The sequence below is a fragment of the Aulonocara stuartgranti genome (genome assembly GCF_965226115.1).
Source record: "Aulonocara stuartgranti genome assembly, chromosome: 10".
Classification (NCBI taxonomy): domain Eukaryota; kingdom Metazoa; phylum Chordata; class Actinopteri; order Cichliformes; family Cichlidae; genus Aulonocara; species Aulonocara stuartgranti.
This window is the reverse complement of record NC_138946.1, coordinates 18,616,745-18,636,744: the sequence shown is the minus strand read 5'-3', so window position 1 is coordinate 18,636,744 and position 20,000 is coordinate 18,616,745. Positions and strand designations below refer to the sequence as shown.

General features: G+C 40.8%; 2 protein-coding genes across 4 annotated transcripts in view; both read left to right on the top strand.

Moving 5' to 3' along the window:
• The first annotated feature begins 7,919 nt into the window (after positions 1-7,919).
• On the top strand, positions 7,920-18,642 carry paxbp1 (PAX3 and PAX7 binding protein 1). Its single transcript, XM_082550135.1, has 18 exons — positions 7,920-8,393; positions 8,633-8,755; positions 9,089-9,295; positions 9,597-9,818; positions 9,928-10,028; positions 11,895-12,118; positions 12,381-12,570; positions 13,531-13,654; positions 14,304-14,406; positions 14,668-14,783; positions 15,334-15,533; positions 15,634-15,781; positions 15,880-16,001; positions 16,125-16,201; positions 16,313-16,379; positions 16,662-16,808; positions 17,599-17,753; positions 17,978-18,642. The coding sequence occupies exons 1-18, from the start codon at positions 8,096-8,098 to the stop codon at positions 18,096-18,098; spliced, it is 2,745 nt and encodes a 914-aa protein (XP_082406261.1). The 5' UTR covers positions 7,920-8,095; the 3' UTR covers positions 18,099-18,642.
• Positions 18,643-18,969: 327 nt separating this feature from the next.
• The window catches only part of slc7a1a (solute carrier family 7 member 1a), a 32,036-nt gene continuing 31,005 nt past the window's right edge, over positions 18,970-20,000 (top strand). For all 3 annotated transcript variants that reach the window (XM_082549812.1, XM_082549813.1, XM_082549810.1), the window contains exon 1: positions 18,970-19,205. The gene's annotated coding sequence lies outside the window, so the exon portion shown is untranslated. The remainder of the gene's footprint in view (positions 19,206-20,000) is intronic.

Here is a 20,000-nt window from a genome sequence, read left to right as displayed (position 1 = left end):
ACCCCCTTATGTTGAGACATCTCACCATCAAATAAATGCCCCTCCAAGGATCACTCGCCTCTTGTGTTTGTAGGATTTTGTAAACAGTGGCTGTTATCAACTGTTGTTTGCTGGTGGTGTATGTAAAGCTTAAATGGCAATGAAACTGAATGTGGCCATGGTTTTTCCCATGGCCAAATCTTTGATAAGAAAGGAGTGAGAGATTCACGGCAAGACGTGGGACACAGATATCAAAGGGCGACAATATCAGTGTATGGAATCAGTGAAGGCATTCAAAGGCAAATGAGGAGTGGGAGTCTAAGATTAACACCCAGGAAAAGCAGATTAAAATCAACTGTTTAATAACCAAGTGTCTCTGAGATAGGTGTGTTTTTATAAGGTTCTCAATAACATAAGCATTATAATTTATATTTATATGAGGTATGACTTCCAATGGATTTCAGGGAAGGGTGAAAATATTACAGTGATGAATGAAAAATATTTACTGTCATAAAACCTAAAGCAGTTGGCTTTCTTCAGTTAATTTACAGGTGAAGACAAAATTATTAGTGGTTTTATGAAATTTAGTTTTGTCAAAATTTTCCATGCGCTTTTGTTTAATAGAGCTCATTTTCAGCAGAGCGTTTCAAAACATACTGACCTTTTTATTGAGCCATAGCACAAACCACTGCTGTACACTGATCTGTTTTAACCTTGTAATGCTCAAACCTTGTAAAATCAAGTCAAGACTAACAATGGGCTGTTTTCAATGCTGGCAGTTTCTTGATCATTAATATGATTGATGACCATGACCATTAACCAGTAGCAGTGAGAGTTGGGGAATGGCTGCAATCACAGCATTGTAAGATGGTGAAAGATGTACCCTTAGGCCCCCTCCTCGATTCAGAGATGGTCTTTCCCTTTTCACATAAATGGCCTCTCCTTGACTCCACGCTCAAACCAACGTTCCTCCCTGTCCAGGATGTGTACATCCTCATCCTTGAAAGAGTGTCCACTGACTTGTAGGTGTAAATAGACTGCAGAGTCCTGACCTGATGAGGTAGCTCTTCTGTGTTGTGCCATCCTCTTAGCCAGAGGTTGTTTGATTTCCCCGATGTATAAATCATGGCATCACAATCATGGCATCATCCTCCTGGCACTTAACAGCGTACACTATATTACTCTGTTTACACATCCTTGGGGTGGACCAATTTTTGCCTCAGCATGTTTTGGGGTTTAATAGCCACAGAGACACCATGACACCGAAAGTGTCTCAGCTTTTCCAATACTCCTGACACATAACGGATCACTAAAGGTTTTCGCTTAGGTAGCAGTTGTCCTTTTCTCTTGGAACGCCTGGAGCATTCTTTAGGTGCTTCCCAGCTTTGACAAATGTCCAGCTGGGATAACCACATTTACTCAGGGCCTTCTTGATATGATGTTCTTCTGCTTCCCTGGCCGCTGTGTCTGTGGGGATGATGTTCTCCCTGATGACACCCAGTTTGTTCTCCAGAGGATGATGAGACCCAAACCTTAAATACAAATCAACTTTTAAATGTTCACCATTACTGATGGAAATCTCACAGTCTAAGAAGACTCACCTGCCACTTTTCATATCCTCCCTGATGAATTTGATGTGTTTGTGAATCAGTGAATTGGGGCACATCCTGAGATTAGATTTTTACCCAGGTGTCATCCACATACCTGAACCAATGACTTGGTGGTGTTCAAGAGATGACTGGATGATTGAGCATGCTTTAAAACAATTCTGATGGAAATTTACAGAATACTGTCCAGTGAGTGAATCTTTCACATGCTGCAGCATGGTCTGTTCATCTGAGGCCTCAGAGACATGTATCCCACCACACAATCCCACTTGCACACCAATGGAGGATGTGGCAGGTCATTTCAAATGCAGTGTTGAAAAACTGTTTGCAGCAAAAGTTCACTAACGTATATCTGCTAGTTCTGCTAGTGTGACAATTTCAATCTCAGAGGTGAAGCAAGAGGATGTATTTTTAAATGAGATACTGGATCTGCACACAAAGTGTTGTCCAATGTGACAAATTAAAAGATCACTTCATATTATTCAGGTTTTTGTCACCAGAGATTCCAAGTAGCCACAAAAGCATGAGAGAGAGAGCGATTCGTTGAATTCAGAATTCAAAATTAAGGGTGTATTTTGCAACAATAAAGATGGCAGTAAAGGCATAATTTCCAGGAAAAAAGCATTTAAAACCTTATTTGTGTGCAAAGTCATCACCAGTTATAGTTAATTTAAATAGTGTTTAATCGTTTTTAGATTTTATTTTGTAAAGATTAAGATTTAGACACAATGTAGCAAAATCTATAAGTAGCAACATGTTTATCAGAAAGAACACAATATCTGACAATAGACAATATCTAGGTGTAATGAATATTCTATATTTGTGGGACATAAGCTAAGATATGAAGTATAATTTCCAAGGGATTTTACTGAACGTAAGAGAAAATATATGTAAAAGTCTTTGCTTGTCAAAAAAAGAAGAAAAAAAATGGTAAAATGGCATTCAGTCATCCACCCATTCACACACACATTCACACACTGGTGATGGCAAGCTACATTGTAGCCACAGCTGCCCTGGGGCGCACTGACAGAGGCGAGGCTGCCAGACACTGGCGCCACTGGGCCCTCTGACCACCACCAGTAGGCAACGGGTGAAGTGTCTTGCCCAAGGACACAACGACTGAGAATCAGAATCAGAATCAGAATGGGTTTATTGCCAGATGTTGAGGTTTACAACATTAGGAAATTGCTGCGGTGCTTCAGTGCAGACAATAAGAATTAAAGTGCTATGTAGAAAGAAAGATATGTGCATGAGATATACATGAGATATATACATGAGAATAAGAATTATGAGAATTATGAGAGACTGTCCAAGCCGGGGCTCGAACTGGCAACCTTCTGATTACAAGAAGAACATGACATGATGCCATTTACATGTTTATGTATTTATTGTTATTACTTTTATCCATTCATTTATTAATTTTATCATGAAGTTTATGAAGCTCTGGTAAAACATAAACTCGTACAGTAGGTGGCAGTATTCGACCAAATATGTTGAGCTGAGGATAAACAGTATACACCATTGTAGATCAAGTCAAGGAGACACTCGGATGATATTAGATAAAATACATTTTTATCCGATATTGTTGGTCCAATAAATTTCTTCATGCTGAGCCTAGGAAGTCAAAATTTATACATTAAAACAGAAGCGATTTTCAACAGCTTGTTTGTTTGATTCGTACGTTTCTGTGACTCTTTACTGTAACACTTGAGATTTGTTGCTTTTTCTGTCATTAACAGTGTGTCAGGGGCTGACAAACCATAGTGACACTGCTCTGAGATTATACAACTTTCCATAACATTTCTTTTGGGTTGGTACAGAACTACAGGCGGCGATCGTGGCTCAAGAGTTGGCAGTTTGTCTTGTAATCGGAAGGTTGCCGGTTCGACCCCCAGCTTGGACAGTCTCGGTCGTTGTGTCCTTGTACAAGATACTTCACCCGTTGCCTACTGGTGGTGGTCAGAGGGCCCAGTGGCGCCAGTGTCCGGCAGCCCCGCCTCTGTCAGTGCGCCCCAGGGCAGCTGTGGCTACAATGTAGCTTGCCATCACCAGTGTGTGAATGTAGTGTAAAGTGCTTCGGGGTCCTTAGGGATTATGGAAAGCGCTATACAAATACAGACCATTTTACCATTACAGACGACATCAGCTAATTTGGGTGTGCATCAAGTCCTCTGAATGGCTAACTGTGGTATAGTGATGAAAGAAAACAATTTGCTGTTGTAAAACAACACAAAAAGTTGTTGGCTTTCTAAATTCAACCGACAAGTAAATGATAATATTTTTTAATCCCTGACTTTTTGCGAGACTTGGTTGTGGCCAGCTCTACCTCCATTTCTTCTGCAGGTGCATGCATGAACTTTGAAGAATGAACTTGCTGAACTTGTCATAGTAAACTGGAGCCAACATATACGGCTCGCTGATTTCTGGCTTGCAGTCAGCCATTAAAAGGAGACAGAAATCAGTAACATCCAGGGGCTGCAGCAGGTTAAAATAAATGATCTAGAACGGCGTTCCAGTTTTTTCAGTTAATAAGTAAATTTGTAGACATGTAAATGATGTGCATTTAAAGATCTACAAAATACTGTCAAGTGAGTTCATTTTCCACGTGTAGCTGGATGGTCTGTCCACATGAGGCTTCAGGGGCTTTTATGACACTACACAATCCTACCTGCACACATCCTTCTTTCTGTGCTGCACATGTCAGTGAGCTTCAGCATCTGCATGGCCCTGCTGAAGAGGAGAGAGCAAAAACTAATACAGTACTTCAAACAATATAACAAATATCACCAACAGCACAAAACCAAACACACAAAGTGTTTCCAAGGAAGATCTGTCATGGTCCGGAGTCTGATGACTCCATGTTTATGGTCTGTGTTTTTTAATTTTTTCGAGTTTTGTGGGTTTTGTGTTATTTTTCTTCCAGTGTTTGGGTGTTCTCTGTGCTCCCCTTGTGTTCATGTCATTTTACTTTGATGGTCCCTTGTCTCATGTCTGTGTCTCTAGCCTTGTCTCCTCTTAGTCTCGTCAAGTGTGCTCAGTCCCAGCTGTGATCTCCTCCTGTGTCCCATTCCCTCGTTATCCCTCAATGTGTTTTAGCCCTGTGTTTCTATCTGTCAGTTTCGTGTCATCCTTTCATGCTGTGTGGGTTTCTCCTGTTGTGCTCCCAGAAATCACCATCCTTAGTTTCCCGGTGTTTTGTTTTTAGTTCCCAGTTTCTAGGTTTTGGTTTGGTTTTGCAAGTGTTTTTGTGTGACTTTTGCAACAATAAAGTAGCCCCCATCAGTTCATCTCCGTGTTTTGAGTTCTGCATTTGGGCCCTTATCTCCTGCCTGCCACAGCCGTTTCATGACAAGATCATATCAGTCGAGGAGATAGAGATTTTTTTCAACAGACATCAGTTCTGTACATGATCTGTATGCAGGAGAGAGAAAGAGAGATGCCACTTTGGATTTAATTTGGAATTTTTGTTTTTGGAACATTTTTAATAGTAATTATGGGCTGTAACTACTAATATATAACTAGCTTTTAAAAATGTATTTGTGGACAAACAGGACAAATGTAAAGCACTCCTTTGCAAATTTGACAGATTATTCAATAAACACAGTTTTTGACTATTGAAATTAAAGTTCATCTGAAAAATTGTTCAAAATAACTTTCCGAAAAATCCAAACGTATGGGTGCTGGGCAGCAGGGCTGACTTTGAAGCTTTTATCAGTTTAAAATAAACCTAATAATCTTCTGTTTGAATCTTTGTTCTGGAATCTGCTTATATAAAATGCAAATGTATAAAATGTAAGACGCACAAAGAGGACTAAACCTTTGGACCAGTACAGCGTTCATCTGACCACAATGCATCCACAACGAGCACAAATCTGCTGTAGTTATTATGTCACTTATTTCTTAGTGAGACATTTTCCACCGTGGCCCCTCTACACCGGGATTTACTGAACTACACTTTAACTCATCTGAACATCTAGTATATGAACAACAGTTCACCAATCTGAAATTAACTCATGAGTGGAAAAATGTAATACTAGTGTGGGAACCAGAAAGGTACTGTTTCTGAAAAACATGTAGCAGAAGACTATAGAATAATTTGGAGGATAATAATAAAGTAATGACAATGTCATTGAGTTTGTAGCACAAAACTAATAAGAAAGTAAGTACATTTATTCATATAGTAAATGACCGGTGATTCACATCAAAATAAAACTAACAATAAAAGGAAAACATACAATATAAAGCAGCAAAACCAACAGAGAAGCACAAATAATTAGAAGTAGGTTAAGATGTTCACCATCACCTGTCTAGAACACTGTTTATTACTAACTGTAAAAATGACAGTGAAGAACATCCTGACTTGTGGAGCAGGGTGGTGAATACAGGTCTGCAAAGTTAGGACATGTAGAGGGGCAACATTAAAGATTTGCATTAAAGGGAGAACCTGATACACAGATTCCGTCAGGAGACTAACACAACTGGACACACCACAGACCAGGGGTCGGCAACCTTTATGTGACACAACTCCCTGTCTTGGACCCCGGCACGACACACACAGACATAGTCAGTGTTGCGGGGCAAGTGAGGGTTTTATTTTATTTTATTTTTTCAGCAATTACTTTTCAGCCATCGTGTCTCTGGCTCAGGTCTCCCTCTCTTCGGACCCCACGAGCTACTAAAACAGGGAAGACAGTCAGTCAGTTGATCCAACCTGCCCTGACAGCTTTCCTGGCACATGCCCCCGAACCCACAGCACTACCCCACCTCGCGGAGCCACAGACCAAAAGCAGTTCTTGAAGAAAAAGAAGTGTAGCTCATATAATGAAGGTAACACAGTCTTTTAAGTATAAATTAGCATGCCACCATTACTTATATTTAAAGCACTAATTGATAGTGATTTAAAATCACATGTGACTCCGCAGTGTAAAGTTACAATTTTTCTACTTTAACTTTGTATTTTTATTATAATAAAAAAAGGTTTTAGCTTTTTATTGAACAATTAGGAAGTGACAGAAAAAAGTATTAAGGCCTAGCTTGAAAGAAAGTGGCCAAAGAGTTAAGAAGGCCACTCTATGCAAATTAAATCAAATTTACTGTCAGTACAGCAATTTGTTAAATTAAACAGACTGTTTAAAATTGGACACTGTGTCAGTAGGCACATCATTTGACGTAGGCACATAAAAGTCAGCTAGGTTGCCCAATTTTATAGCTGGACAAGAATCACAAGAAATCATAATAAAAAAAAATTTAACAGTTTTTTTTAATTATTATTACATATTAATATTATCGACTCCTTTGTCACGTGGTGTGAGCAGAATCATCTGCAGCTCAACGTGGCAAAGACCAAGGAACTGATCGTGGACTTCAGGAAGACCAGGAAACACTTGACCCCTGTTTCAATCCAGGGGGTCAGTGTTGACATTGTGGAGGACTATAAATACCTTGGAGCACACATTGACAATAAACTGGACTGGGCTAAAAACACCACAGCACTTTACAGGAAGGGCCAGAGTCGTCTCTATTTTTTAAGGCGACTGAGGTCCTTCAACATCTGCCAGAAAATGCTGAGGATTTTCTATCAGTCTGTGGTGGCCAGTGCGATCCTCTATGCTGTTGCATGCTGGGGGAGCAGGCTGAGGGTCGCAGATGCCAACAGACTTAATAAACTGATCCGTAAGGCCAGCAATGTTGTGGGGATGGAGCTGGACTCCCTCAAGGTGGTGTCGGAGAGGCGGATGCTGTCCAAGATAAAGACAATGTTGGATAACACCTCCCACCCACTCCATGACATGTTGGTCAGTCACAGGAGCACGTTCAGTGAGAGACTGAGATTACCGAAAAGCACCACTGAACGACACAGGAAATCATTCCTGCCTGTGGCCATCTCCCTGTACAACGCATCCACTTAACACACTGTTTGCTGCTACAACTACACATGTTTCTTTTCCAAATATTTATTTATAAGTGACTTATGTATGTATGTATGTATATATATGTATATATTGTACTATTCTTAGTTAGCGTATTGTCTGTCTTGTCTTAATGTTGGTTTAAAATGGAGCACTGTAACAAAAATAATTTCCCCCAGGGATCAATAAAGTATTCTGATTCTGATTCTGATGATTCTGATAAATATTATTTTTTGCCTCGTTCTTTGTCAGGATTACACTGAACTGCTGGAAAAACCTAAAAGAGCCGCATGCGGTTCAGGACGCGGGACAATAGCTAGTTAAAACTACAAAGGAGGCAGTATTTCAAAAGTCCTTTCAGTGGAGAAAGGACAATAACTCCCGAGAAACACCGAAGAAGAATCGGTTGCCTGACAGCGAAACAGCCAATCACAGCCAAGGAAAGACAGCCGTCTAGCACCGCGGCATCCACTGCACATCTCTCTGAAAGAAAATGGCTGACATGGTGTGTGGTTGTGACATCTTTCGGCTCGAGTTACATTTTTAAGATGAACCGTGTTTGTACGTGCACTGTTGCATTTAGCTGGTAAACTAAAAAAAATGTTTAAGAAGGCGAAAAGAGCTAACTTTAGACGTCGGAATGAGTCCGACGAGGATGAGCAGGAGGAGAGTCAGCAGCCGCAGCTGGCGCCGACAATGTTTGGGCCTACCGAAATCCCATTTATGGAGACTTCCAACAGCAACGCTACCGGAGTGCTCAGCACTACAGAGAGCTGTCATAGTAACGGCCTTCAGGCTAACAGCGTTAGAGCCGTCAAGAAGGAAAAGAAGGTCAAAGATACGACTGCCGTGCCAGGACCCACGAAGGCCAGTTTGCTGAGCTTCGTCGATGAAGAAGGTAACTTTGGTAGCCAAACCGATGCTAAGCTAGCTAGCTTGTTCACATTAGCCGGAGAAAGCGTGGCAGTTTTAAGTATGATCGTTATCAAACAGTTTCTGCATATTCTGCGCAAACTACACTTCCTACTCCAGGCACTGTAGAGGGAAGAAAGTTATTGACCACCAAGCTAACATGCACGTTGTGCATGGTTAATTGGACTCATTATTAACTTTGTGCTACGACTTGTTTGTAAACAGACGGCTCAGAGGTGTTCCGAGTGAAGAAATCCAATCACAGCAAAAAGATTCTGAAACAACTCAAGAAAGAATACAAGGAGGACTTGGAGAGGTCTGGATCTACCAAACAGGATGTCAAATCAGGTGTGTTAGCCTACTGTCAATGCCATGCGTTATGTGCTGTCATGTGAACCATGAAATATTATATTTACTACTTATCTATATATTAGCGCCCAACTATGAAATAAGGTGAAGCCTAATTAAGCAGTAGAACTATAATTTTTTTTTAACTGTGACATTAAATTACGTTAGCAAATACTTCCAATGTTTCAGCCAATTAATTGTCAGAGGCCCCCCACCTTCTTTAACCATAGTAGTTGTGTTGTCAGCCACATCTGACAGTCACAACTATGCCATAAATGATTTCACTCGACTTGATGCATCTTTCACTGCATTCCTGTTTTTTGTTTTTTCTAGATGCTCCAGCTCAGCCTGCAGTTAAAGAAGAAGTTATTAGCAGAGCAAGTAGTGAACAGGGAGAGGAAGAAATGGAGGTGGAGAGTGCTGATGAACAGGAGGAGGATGCAAGGAGTCAAAGTGGTCAGACAAACAGTCAAGTGTCCAGAAGCAACAGCACAGGAGCAACATTCAACACACTTTCCACACTTGGCAGCTTGAGACCAGGTATATACGACACACACTTCCACCACAGTACCTATCTGAAAGGACTGTCATCACAGGAGCACATTCATGACAGTTTATTGGCATTGTAATAGCTGTGGAGTTTTTCTGTGTGTTATGTAACAAGGAATATCAGTGTCTTTGGTTTTGATATCTTGAGAACAGGTGCAGCGTTTTACATCTACCACTCTGCTGTGTTAGTTTAACTGCATTAGTGCTATGCCCCAAACACACAAGCTGTATTGTTTGTTGTTTGCACAGCATCACAAGAAGTTAGATGAAGACTTTTCTGACTTTATTCCAGGGGAGATTCCTGATGCAGCATTTATCCATGCTGCCAGAAAACGCCGGCAGCTTGCTAGAGAGCTGGGAGGTGATGCTCCTCTGGTTGAAACAGAGGCGCCCAAGAAACGTCTGGTACGAGAAGACCAAGATGCCAGCGATGACGAAGATGAGGAAGAGAAAAGGATCCGCTTCAGCGGCGTCAGGAACAAAAGCCAGAGACAAAAGATAGCCGAGGAGATTGGTACTCTATTCAGCTTCCCTGCTTGCTGTCTACTGACTACTATTCTGAATCAGATTTGTTTGTTTTTTTAACTTTATTAAAAATGGATGTGTCTTTCATATGTGTACAGGTATTGAGGGTAGTGATGATGAAGCACTGGATACCGGACAGGATGAGGAGGTGAGCCGCTGGGAGCAGGAGCAAATTAGGAAAGGGATCAGCATACCCCAGGTAAGATGTACTGAATCTCTGGATAGAGAGATATAATAAAAATATTCTCCTATCAGGTGTGACTGTTGACAGTGAATGATGTTTGTGTTTTTACTTACTGTTTGATTCTGTGCTGCCATTGTATTGTTTACTAAAAAACTGGGGCTTTCCCTTAATCAGAGTTTTTCTGTTTTTCAATTAAGTGGAGAAATTTAAATATTTGTTCTTCCATATGAATATATTGGAACAATGTCTTTAGATGGTGTGTAAGAGCATCTCAATCTTTGTGAAGCTTGAGCGTATTTAGGTAATTTGGTAGTGACCTTTAGCTTGCACTGGAGCATTTTGGACGAGTGTGAAGCGGCTGGAAGGAGAATCGGGAACTCCAAGCCTGAGACCACGGTTCTCAATCGGAAAAGGATGGAGTGATAACTCCAGGTCAGGGACGAGGTCTTGTTCACGAGTAAGCAGAGAGTGGAGGGAGAGATCGATAGATGAATTGGAGCGGCATCCACAGTGATGCAGATGCTGCACCAATCTTTTGTAGTCATGAAGCTGTCTATTTACTAATCAGTATCTGCCTAGCCTCACTTGTTAGTCATAGATAGAAGCAGAATAGGTTCCCAGGTGGCTGAAGATTGGTCGTTCGAAAGGGACTCGGAGTAGAGCTGCTGCTCTTTTACAAATATAAAGGAGTAAGTTAGGGGGTTCAGGCATCTGACTAGGGTACCACCTTCTACGTGGGCGATCGTGGCTCAAGAGTTGGGAGTTTGCCTTGCAATCGGAAGGTTGCCGGTTCGAGCCCCGGCTTGGACAGTCTCGGTCGTTGTGTCCTTGGGCAAGACACTTCACCCGTTGCCTACTGGTGGTGGTCAGAGGGCCCGGTGGCGCCAGTGTCCGGCAGCCTCGCCTCTGTCAGTGCGCCCCAGGGTGGCTGTGGCTACAATGTAGCTTGCCATCACCAGTGTGTGAATGTGTGTGTGAATGGGTGGATGACTGGATATGTAAAGCGCTTTGGGGTCCTTAGGGACTAGTAAAGCGCTATATAAATACAGGCCATTTACCATTTCTACGTGAGGTATTCTGGGCATGTCTTACTGGGAGGAAGCCCAGGGGCAGACCCAGAACATGGGTGATTTAGTCCAACTGGATGAGTTGGATAAGGTGGCCAGGGTAAGGGATTTCAGGGCATTGGTACTCAGACTGCCACCACCCTTTGCTTTCACTTTGGTATTGTGAAGTAAAATATAGTGTTTCACAACATTTATTATACCTGCATAATGGATGTGAATTTGTTACTCACAATGTTTAGTGGACACACATTTTGGTCAAATGGAATGCAATTGTGTTGGTGATTTCAGTGCATCTTTGTGAGCTGGAAGCAGCTTGAATAAGTTGTGTTGCTTTGCGAGGCAGACACACCTTTACAGAACTCTTTGCATATGATTTCTTCTTGGTTAACGTCACTCAAGTCACTTTGAATCGAGTGACGCATTTCCGAACGATGCGTAATGATCGGGCACAAGCTCTTCACTGTGTCTGACTTTTGCTGTACATCAGTCTTTTAAAGTTGTTCCTCATCCAAGCTAGTATAGGAAACTACATGGTGCAGGGAGCAGCTGTGTTAAGCATATGCAATGTTTAGGAAAGGCTTGATTTGCCTTTGCATTTTATAGTGCAGCATGCATTTTCAATATCGCTTGATCATGTTTAATTAATTGTGGGAAGCCAAAATCATGATTGAAATTAAAATTTGATCCATTGTGCCACCCTAATATATTGAATAGTTTATGGGGTTGAAAATTTGTGCTTTAATCGTTAGTTGGAGCAATGCTGTTATTTTTAGTAGCTGAAGTGTTTTGTGTTTTCTGTGTTCCTAATGAATAGGTCCAAAGCAGTCAGCCAGAAGACAGCACAGTCTACTACCAGAACAGCTATGAGAGCCAGCCGTATGGCTCTTCCTACAGCATGCCTTACACCTACAGTACAGTGGCTCCACAGACTGCCAAACAGACTGGACAAGCTGACAATGGTTCCGTTCACTATGGGGCCTCTCTTAATGATCTAATCCCGGTATCCATTGATCTGGTAAAGAAACGCCTGCAGGATAGGTAGGTCCAGTAGAAAACTGCACCAACGTCTGTTTTCAGTCCTCAGCTCGGCTGCTGCCATCTCTGTTTGCTGTGGTCCTGATGACCGAGACACACAGTCCACAGATCTAAGGACCAGAGAGGCAAAAATGTTGCCTCTCTAGTTGCTGTTTATTATTGTTGGTGTACTTCAAACTTTTCTATCTGCAGAGCTTGTAATTAAGATTGCACTAGCTTTACAACCATCTAACTCATTCTGTCCTTGTATGTCATGTGTCTACAGGCTCAGCCAAATGCATGCAGGCCACAATGGAAATGTCGACCGCTACAAACAGATCAATGAAGACCTTGCTGCTTCTGAGCGTACCATACAGCAGCTGGAGGACTCATCCAATGACAATGCAGAGCAATATAAGTTCTTGCAAGAGATGCGAGGGTATGTTGGAGACTTGCTTGAGTGTTTCAGTGAAAAGGTAAGGGAGAATTCGCCTGCAGTCTCATTAGCTGTATGCTGTTTTGTGTCTGTGTTATCTCCACGTAATGTGGATTTCCAAGGGGTACAGTCTATCGAAATGCTGTCTTTTGAGGATTAATTGTAATTATATTTATTTTTTTTAACTGTTGAATAATTACGGCTAGTTAACAGTGCTAACAAGCAAATGTGACAGTACATATATGTTGCTTGAAGCACACTTTAGGTATTTCTCAGTTTCTTCAAAACTGCTCTCATTAATTAAAAATATATTTATGAATATATAAATATACCTGTTCAGGTTGTTTAACATTATCAGCTGTTTAAACAGAAATAATATATACTAGTTTTTGTTCATATAATACGATACTAGATTTATGAAAGATGGATTCGAGCTGCAAAAGAAATTATTACAGTAGATTAGACAAGTATGTATTAAAATATTTTCACAACGAGTCCAGATAGCTACTTCTGAATGCATGTCTTCACAGAATAATTTAGTTTTGGTCTTACAGCAACTATATGGAATGATGGAAGAACTGGCCTTCCCACCACCATTATGTTTCCTCAACTAATCTGTGCTCCAAATGGGCCACTAACCTTCCATTGTCAGCATGAATTAATGTGGAGTGCTTTCATACAGTATATACATGTCTGGATCATGATATTGTTTATGTTGGGTAGAAATGATGAACTTCACTATATTTTCTATACAAATAATCTAAGTTGACCCTTAACTTTGTCACTTTTCAGTGTTTAAACTAACTAAGTCCACTAAGTTCAGGCTTTACTTCAGAGAGCCTCCCCCAGAATAGCACATTTTCACCCAACACCAGCAATATTTTGGTTCCAGTATTATACTGTCCATCCCACTTCTTTTATCCCTTCAGCAAGACATCCCTGTGACTCGGAGTCCCACTTTTGCTGGGTCAGAGGTCACAGAAGGCATCATATTTTTCAGGTGCCTGCTGTCCTGGAGCTGGAGGCTGCCATGCACCAGTTACTAAGGCAACGGGCCACGCGACTTGTCCAGAGACGACAGGATGATATTAAAGATGAATCGTCGGAGTTTGCAAGCCTTTCAAGTCAGTCCATCTTGAAGGTTTTTATGATTTATTTGAACGGCCTCATTAGCTCTCTGTATGTGCGTGTTATGTCTGCGTGTGTCTGCGGTTCACGCTGTTGTATCGCATCACATTTCTCTCACAAATACGATTAAAGCTAAGTGATGTGTGTTGTCGAGTGGATGAGCATGTACGTTTATGGAAAAAGCTTTGTTGAGGGAGCTGTTTCGGCTGTCCTTTAATGGCCGAATCTGAAAGTCAGCTGGGTGTTTGTAACTCAGCTCAAGTAAAGATGACTGTGTAAAGATGGCATTTAAAAAAACAAATTAAGTGATATGTCATCTGTCACGTTGACTGTGCCATAAGTGAAGTTCCAGCCTGGTAAGTAATTGACACCAAAAAGTGATTGATAAAAACATTGTTTGGATTTAATATGTTTTGTTGCCAGTGGTGCCCAGTAGATAGGAAGGCTAGGGCAATATCTTCACCTGCTTGATAAATTTCAAACAGATTTTGATCTGATCGTCTAATTTATTTTTAAGCCTTTAATTATACTTTCTTATTTGAGTACCCATGTTTTAGTTTGGAATTAGTCATCAGAATAAGAATGAGGCTATGGGTTGGCTTAGCTTCTCATTACTGGCTCTAACATTACTCCTGTCTCTTGCAGATAAAGCTGTCATGGCTCCTAATCTAGACTCATTTGGCCGAGATCGCGCAGCATACCAAGAGCACAGTCGTCAGAGGAGGATAGCTGAAAGAGAAGCACGAAGGTACCAACTTGTTCTCACATTCCTCTCCCTGTGGAAATGCTGTATTGTGCTGTACTTTTGGCCACAAATGCGAAGCCAATTACAGTTACACAGAAACGAATAATGTGAATCCAGCTATAGATTTGTAAAAAAAAAAAGGTTTTCTGTGCATCCGATTTTAAGTCTTGACCATGAGAGTGTCACCTTAGTGCCAAGTTGGTAAAAGGCAATTTCTGCTCATGTTTTTAATTTGGCTTCCTTTGTATTCGTGGATGAATACAGGACACGTCGACGACAAGCCAGAGAGCAGAATGGAAAGAGGGCAGAACATAAAGAAGGCTTATCATCTGATGACGAGGAGACTTCTACTGACATCACCAGCTTCAACATGGAGAGAGGTATGTTCCTGTATTTAAAAATAAATAAATAAAAAATACATTAAAAAGTAAATGTATATTGTATGCAGTGTTCAACAATGTTAACTAAAAAAAAAAAAAAGAAATCTGTCAAAATCTTGTTTAAATTTAACAAACTGAATTCAATGAATTTCTCTGAAATAAGTCAAATTATTTGAATATAACATTCAACAAGAAAACAAATGGTTTTCTGTTTAGGAATATAAGTTTAAAAAAAACTGCACCAAAGATGTGCGTTAATATTTTTCCTGCCTTTTTTAGTAAACAAAGAGTAAATTTGAAAATGAATGAAAAATAGTAGTTATATTTTTGCATTGAAAGTATCGTTTTGATTAAAGAGCCTGTGCACACTGGTTACAGAAACCTAAAAATGATTTAGGTAATTATCAATACTGTTAATTTAGGGCAGCTGTGGCATTTACCTTACATTGGTTGTTAGTCTAATAAATGTATTACGTACCATACATATGAGATTCAACTGATATTGAAAATAATTTTTTAAAATCTGACGTGATCTCTTTGTGCTACCCAGATCGTATAATAAGGGAAAGTAAGAAGGTATTTGAGGATGTTGTGGAGGACTTTCATTCTCTCGACTACATCAAATCCCACTTTGAAGTGTGGAGGAAGGAGTATGCCAACACCTACAGAGATGCTTACATAGGCCTCTGTCTGCCCAAGCTCTTTAACCCCTTAGTCCGTCTGCAGCTGATTACATGGAACCCTCTCGAGGTAGGGCATGGGTGTATTATCAGTGTAACCAGTTCCTTTTTGAAAGGAAATTGGATGAGGAATGGTGATGGAATCTTTTTTTTCTCTATTCACTGTGCAGGCGCAGTGTGCAAACTTTGAGTACATGCTCTGGTTTGAGTCGCTGCTGTTTTACGGCTTTGAAGAGAACAGCACGTTGCAAAAAGGAGATGGCGACATCGGCTTGCTGCCTGCTATAGTGGAGAAGGTCATCCTCTCCAAACTGTCAGGTTCGAGGCATAGCATGCTCAGAGATGTCCTTGGCTTGCAAGCCTGTAGAAAATTACTCCTACTATATGCATTTCTCTCTACTTTGTGCATGTGGCAGTGTTGGCAGAGCAGGTGTGGGACCCACTTTCCAGCAGTCAAACAACCAGGTTTGTGAGCTTCATTCACAGACTGCTAAAAGGCTATCCCACTGTGCTGCACGGGGACAACCGATACACACAGGTACTCCCCACCCTCATCATCTTTTTCCTCAAAATACATTGGCTGTTAGATTACCTGATATTTTTAGAAGAACTGCTGTCATTACCTTGATTCCCCCCCCCCCCCCCCCCCCCCTTCTTTTAGGAGCTATTGAAAACAATTGTCTTACGGACCAGGAGGACTCTGGATGAAGATGTCTTTCTTCCACTGTACCCCAAGAAGTATGTTCTTATTAATAACAATATTAACATTTTGATTCCACTTAGTATTTTTTCTATATTTACAATAAGCACTTAAAGCTGCTTAAAGCAATCTCTCTTGCTTTTATTCAGCATCCTGGAGAACAAGAACAGTGGTCCCTACTTATTCTATCAGAGGCAGTTCTGGTCCTGTGTGAAGGTATGTGTGCAAATGTGTGTTCTTTTTGTTTTGTGTGTGTGTGTGTGTGTGTGTGTGTGTGTGTGTGTGTGTGTGTGTCTAAATTACTTCCTCCAGTCAGTTGCTGAACTGATAGCATCACATGAATAGCTTGCCTGATTGTTGGAGATCACACAATGAGATCTGTATAATTTGAAAAGCAGCTGCAGCGGGCTGATAATCAAAGTATCTTCACACTGATATTATGTACTTTTGTGTTGCTGCCTTTGAGTCCAGTCTAACTCTTGTCTCCTTCATGCTTAGCTGCTGGGCAACATCCTGCAGTGGGACGGTATCTTATCCATGTCCTCTCTGAAAGACTTGGCCTTGGACAGCACTCTCAACCGATATATCCTCTCTGCACTGCAGACCACAGATACATGGGAGGAAAATATTCAGAAGTGCCAAAAGGTAGATAAAATGTAATCACTTAGTAGGGGTGGATTTCATTCAATAGATAAATCAGATTAAACTGAGCATTGCAGATTTCTTTTACTTAACAAAATATCCTTCCATCCATCATGAACGGATATTATGTGTGAGAACATTGTACCGATATCACTACGTCTGTGTAGGTTCTCAGTCATCACTACTTCACTTGTTTTTGAGAAAAACTGAATTTAGAACTTTTCTCTGACCGTGGTTTTACTTGTCATATATAGTTTTAAACTGATAACTGCGCTTTCAGTTGATTTGTTTTAAAAGTGCTGTAAACCTTGATATTCCAAAGCAGATGAGAAGATTTCACATTTGGTAATATAAGAATTAGTGACACAAATTTTTGGTCCTACCTATTAAATTTTGTTTAAAATGATATATTTTACAAACTGTAAAAATTACTGCTCACAAACTGTAAGGCAGTAATTTTAGTTTGCTCATGTGACAAACTGTGATCGATACATCATTTTTTTCCCCACCTTGCATACTCGTTATTTACAACCATGTAAAATACAATAAGATTTGTTGGCTGAGATCATTGTGGTAAAGAGTGAGCATGCACAGACAAAATATTTTGAAGGAGGGGTCTGTTGTACCTGTTTATGACTACATGGTCAGTTGCTATTTTTAAGTCGCATGATTATTAAAAACTGGCCCTTCTGCTGGGGTGTTAGATGTTAGTTGGTTATCTTTTTACCATTAGTGGCTCGCTGAACATGATAACACAAAGCTATTGTTTAATTCGTTCTCGTGTGCTTCTCAGGTGGTGGAGTGCTTGCCATCGCACTGGTTTTCTGGATTGAAGGGCCAGCAGACGTTGCCTCAGTTGGAGCCATTCTGTCGCTACCTCACCCACCTGGCCAACTCAATCCACCGCAGCGCACTGGTCGGGTCTGATATTGAGCGGCGCACTTCAAAGTAAGGACCTCTACACGGCTTTGTATATACAACTTGGCGCCTTGAATTTACTAATAGCTATATCTGCAAGAATGGTATTGAATGTGCTTTAGGAACAATTGCATTGTCGGTGTTGTTTTATCATATTAACTCTTCCTTTTTCACAATGAGTGCTTTTAAGCTGTGTTGTAATGAGTATTTTTTTGTAGTGCTCATAGTGCATGTCATGTCATGTCTTACAACAGGGAGCAGGTCAAAGATGTTGTGAAGATGTTGGGCCAAATGAATGCCCTGGACCACATCATAGCTGTGGCAGCAGAGCATGGGATTAAAGACATCAAACCACTTTTAGAAGTCAAATCATAGAGGAGAAGCAACTTTTCATCCGGATTACAGATCACTAAATGGGATTCCCAGAGAAGGGACGTGTCACCCAGCTTAATAACTCAACAACTGAGACCATGACTGAAAAAAAGATCTTGTAAATATTGTATATATTGTATTGTATAGAAAGGTGTGTTTATACTGATGCTGAAATTAGGCCTTGTATTGTCAGCTCAAAGAGACTGTTCACTGCTGGCAATATTTTAAATGTGTAGAAGTTCTTGACATGGATTATTTTTTGAGACTGATTCCTGAATGAACACTATTCACTCCAACTCTGTACAGCAGACTCATCTTTGCCATACGAGCTAAAAGGTCAGATGCACGCAGGCAAAGAATGGTATCCAACTTTTGTTTCCTAACAGTCCAGATGTGATCTTTCTGTGATCCCTGCTTCATCCTGTTAGTATTCCTCACACCTCTCTGTTTAAATGCTCTTTAAGAATCTGAGGGCTTTGTTTTCAGCTTTGCAAGAATTCTGTTTTAGCCGTTTATTTGCCTGTAAATAAAATGAACATTTGAATGATTCTGTCTTGCTGCCATTAAGCAACAACTGTCCCTCACGATGTCGTGTTTTATGTAAGTATTATGATCATAAAAGAACAATCCAAACTTACACCCAGTGTTCTTCACCGTAGGGTTTTTAAAACTACAATATCTCTTTAAACTTGGGGGAAATGGGTATCACTGATTTATTTAAAATGATAACATGGAAAACGTTTTCAAAAAATTGCAAACCGCCAGTTTCTACACTCTTGGCAACTCTGTTTATGTAAAATGATACTTTGTTACTGACTTCAGCCAGCTGCCACATGTGGGATTTGGTGTCATCCAGTGCGATTTCAGCCAGGAGGCGATTGCGCAATAGTAAAGAGCGGGTGGGACAAGCTGTTTTTGCCTTTCTATCCCCTCCTCTAGCTCAACTACCTAGACATAGCCACTCAAGACCTAAATATATCTTTTCTACATTTAAAGACGAGACTTTCCTGACCAGCGTCGTGTGAGACAAGAGTTTGGGGGTTCTACAGCTTCCTCTTCTCGGGCCTCCCAGGGAAACTGTAAATACCTCTCCTCCTTATGCCCGTTAAGGTAAAGTACTGCTTACAATAGCTACGTAGCGACTGCATGAAAGTGATCGGGCACTTAGCACTACTGTATAGCAGGCTTGACTGCTGTCCAAGTTAGTGTTAGGGATCTTTGAGGAGACTCATTTTCCTGTGTACATTTGAGTAAAGCGAATAGGGGGTCCATGCTGTAAAACACATGCTCTTTTCACTCGGACCCCCATTTTTACTGCTCGGTTGTCTGTGCTGCCGTCTTCTGCAGCGTGTCTGTGTGCAACTGTATCCTAGTTAAGGAAGCTTCTGTTAATTCTACATTAAGGGGGTACTTGTGATGCATCCTTTGAAGATGCAATCACACAAAATGAACTGCAATTCCCGGACACGTGACTCTAAGTTATCCAACGGTGGCCTGATGCGTGCAAGGATTCTTGCCATGTAAGATCTGGAGCACCGTGCAGGATTTAAAACTGCTCTAAACCCAGGACTGAGTGGGACCTGAACCTGAACTATCAATCGGTGGTCTTCCTCTTGTCCTCGATCGAGGACAGTAACAGTAGAAATTAAAATCACCGACGCCCCGATTTGACATTACTCCGATTTCCAGTTGTACAATAACCTTTTGTTTTCAGTACAGCTGTCCGGGAGTACATAGCTACTGTAAAGCTCATTTAAATTGCAATTTATAGACAAATTGCAGCAAGATTGTTGCTATCGTAAACCCCGTTTATTGACGAACTTCAGAGAGACAGCGTTTGATATTTTTGTAATTACTACAATAGTTACATTACTTATTTTCCCCAATTACTGTAGCAGGCTTTTG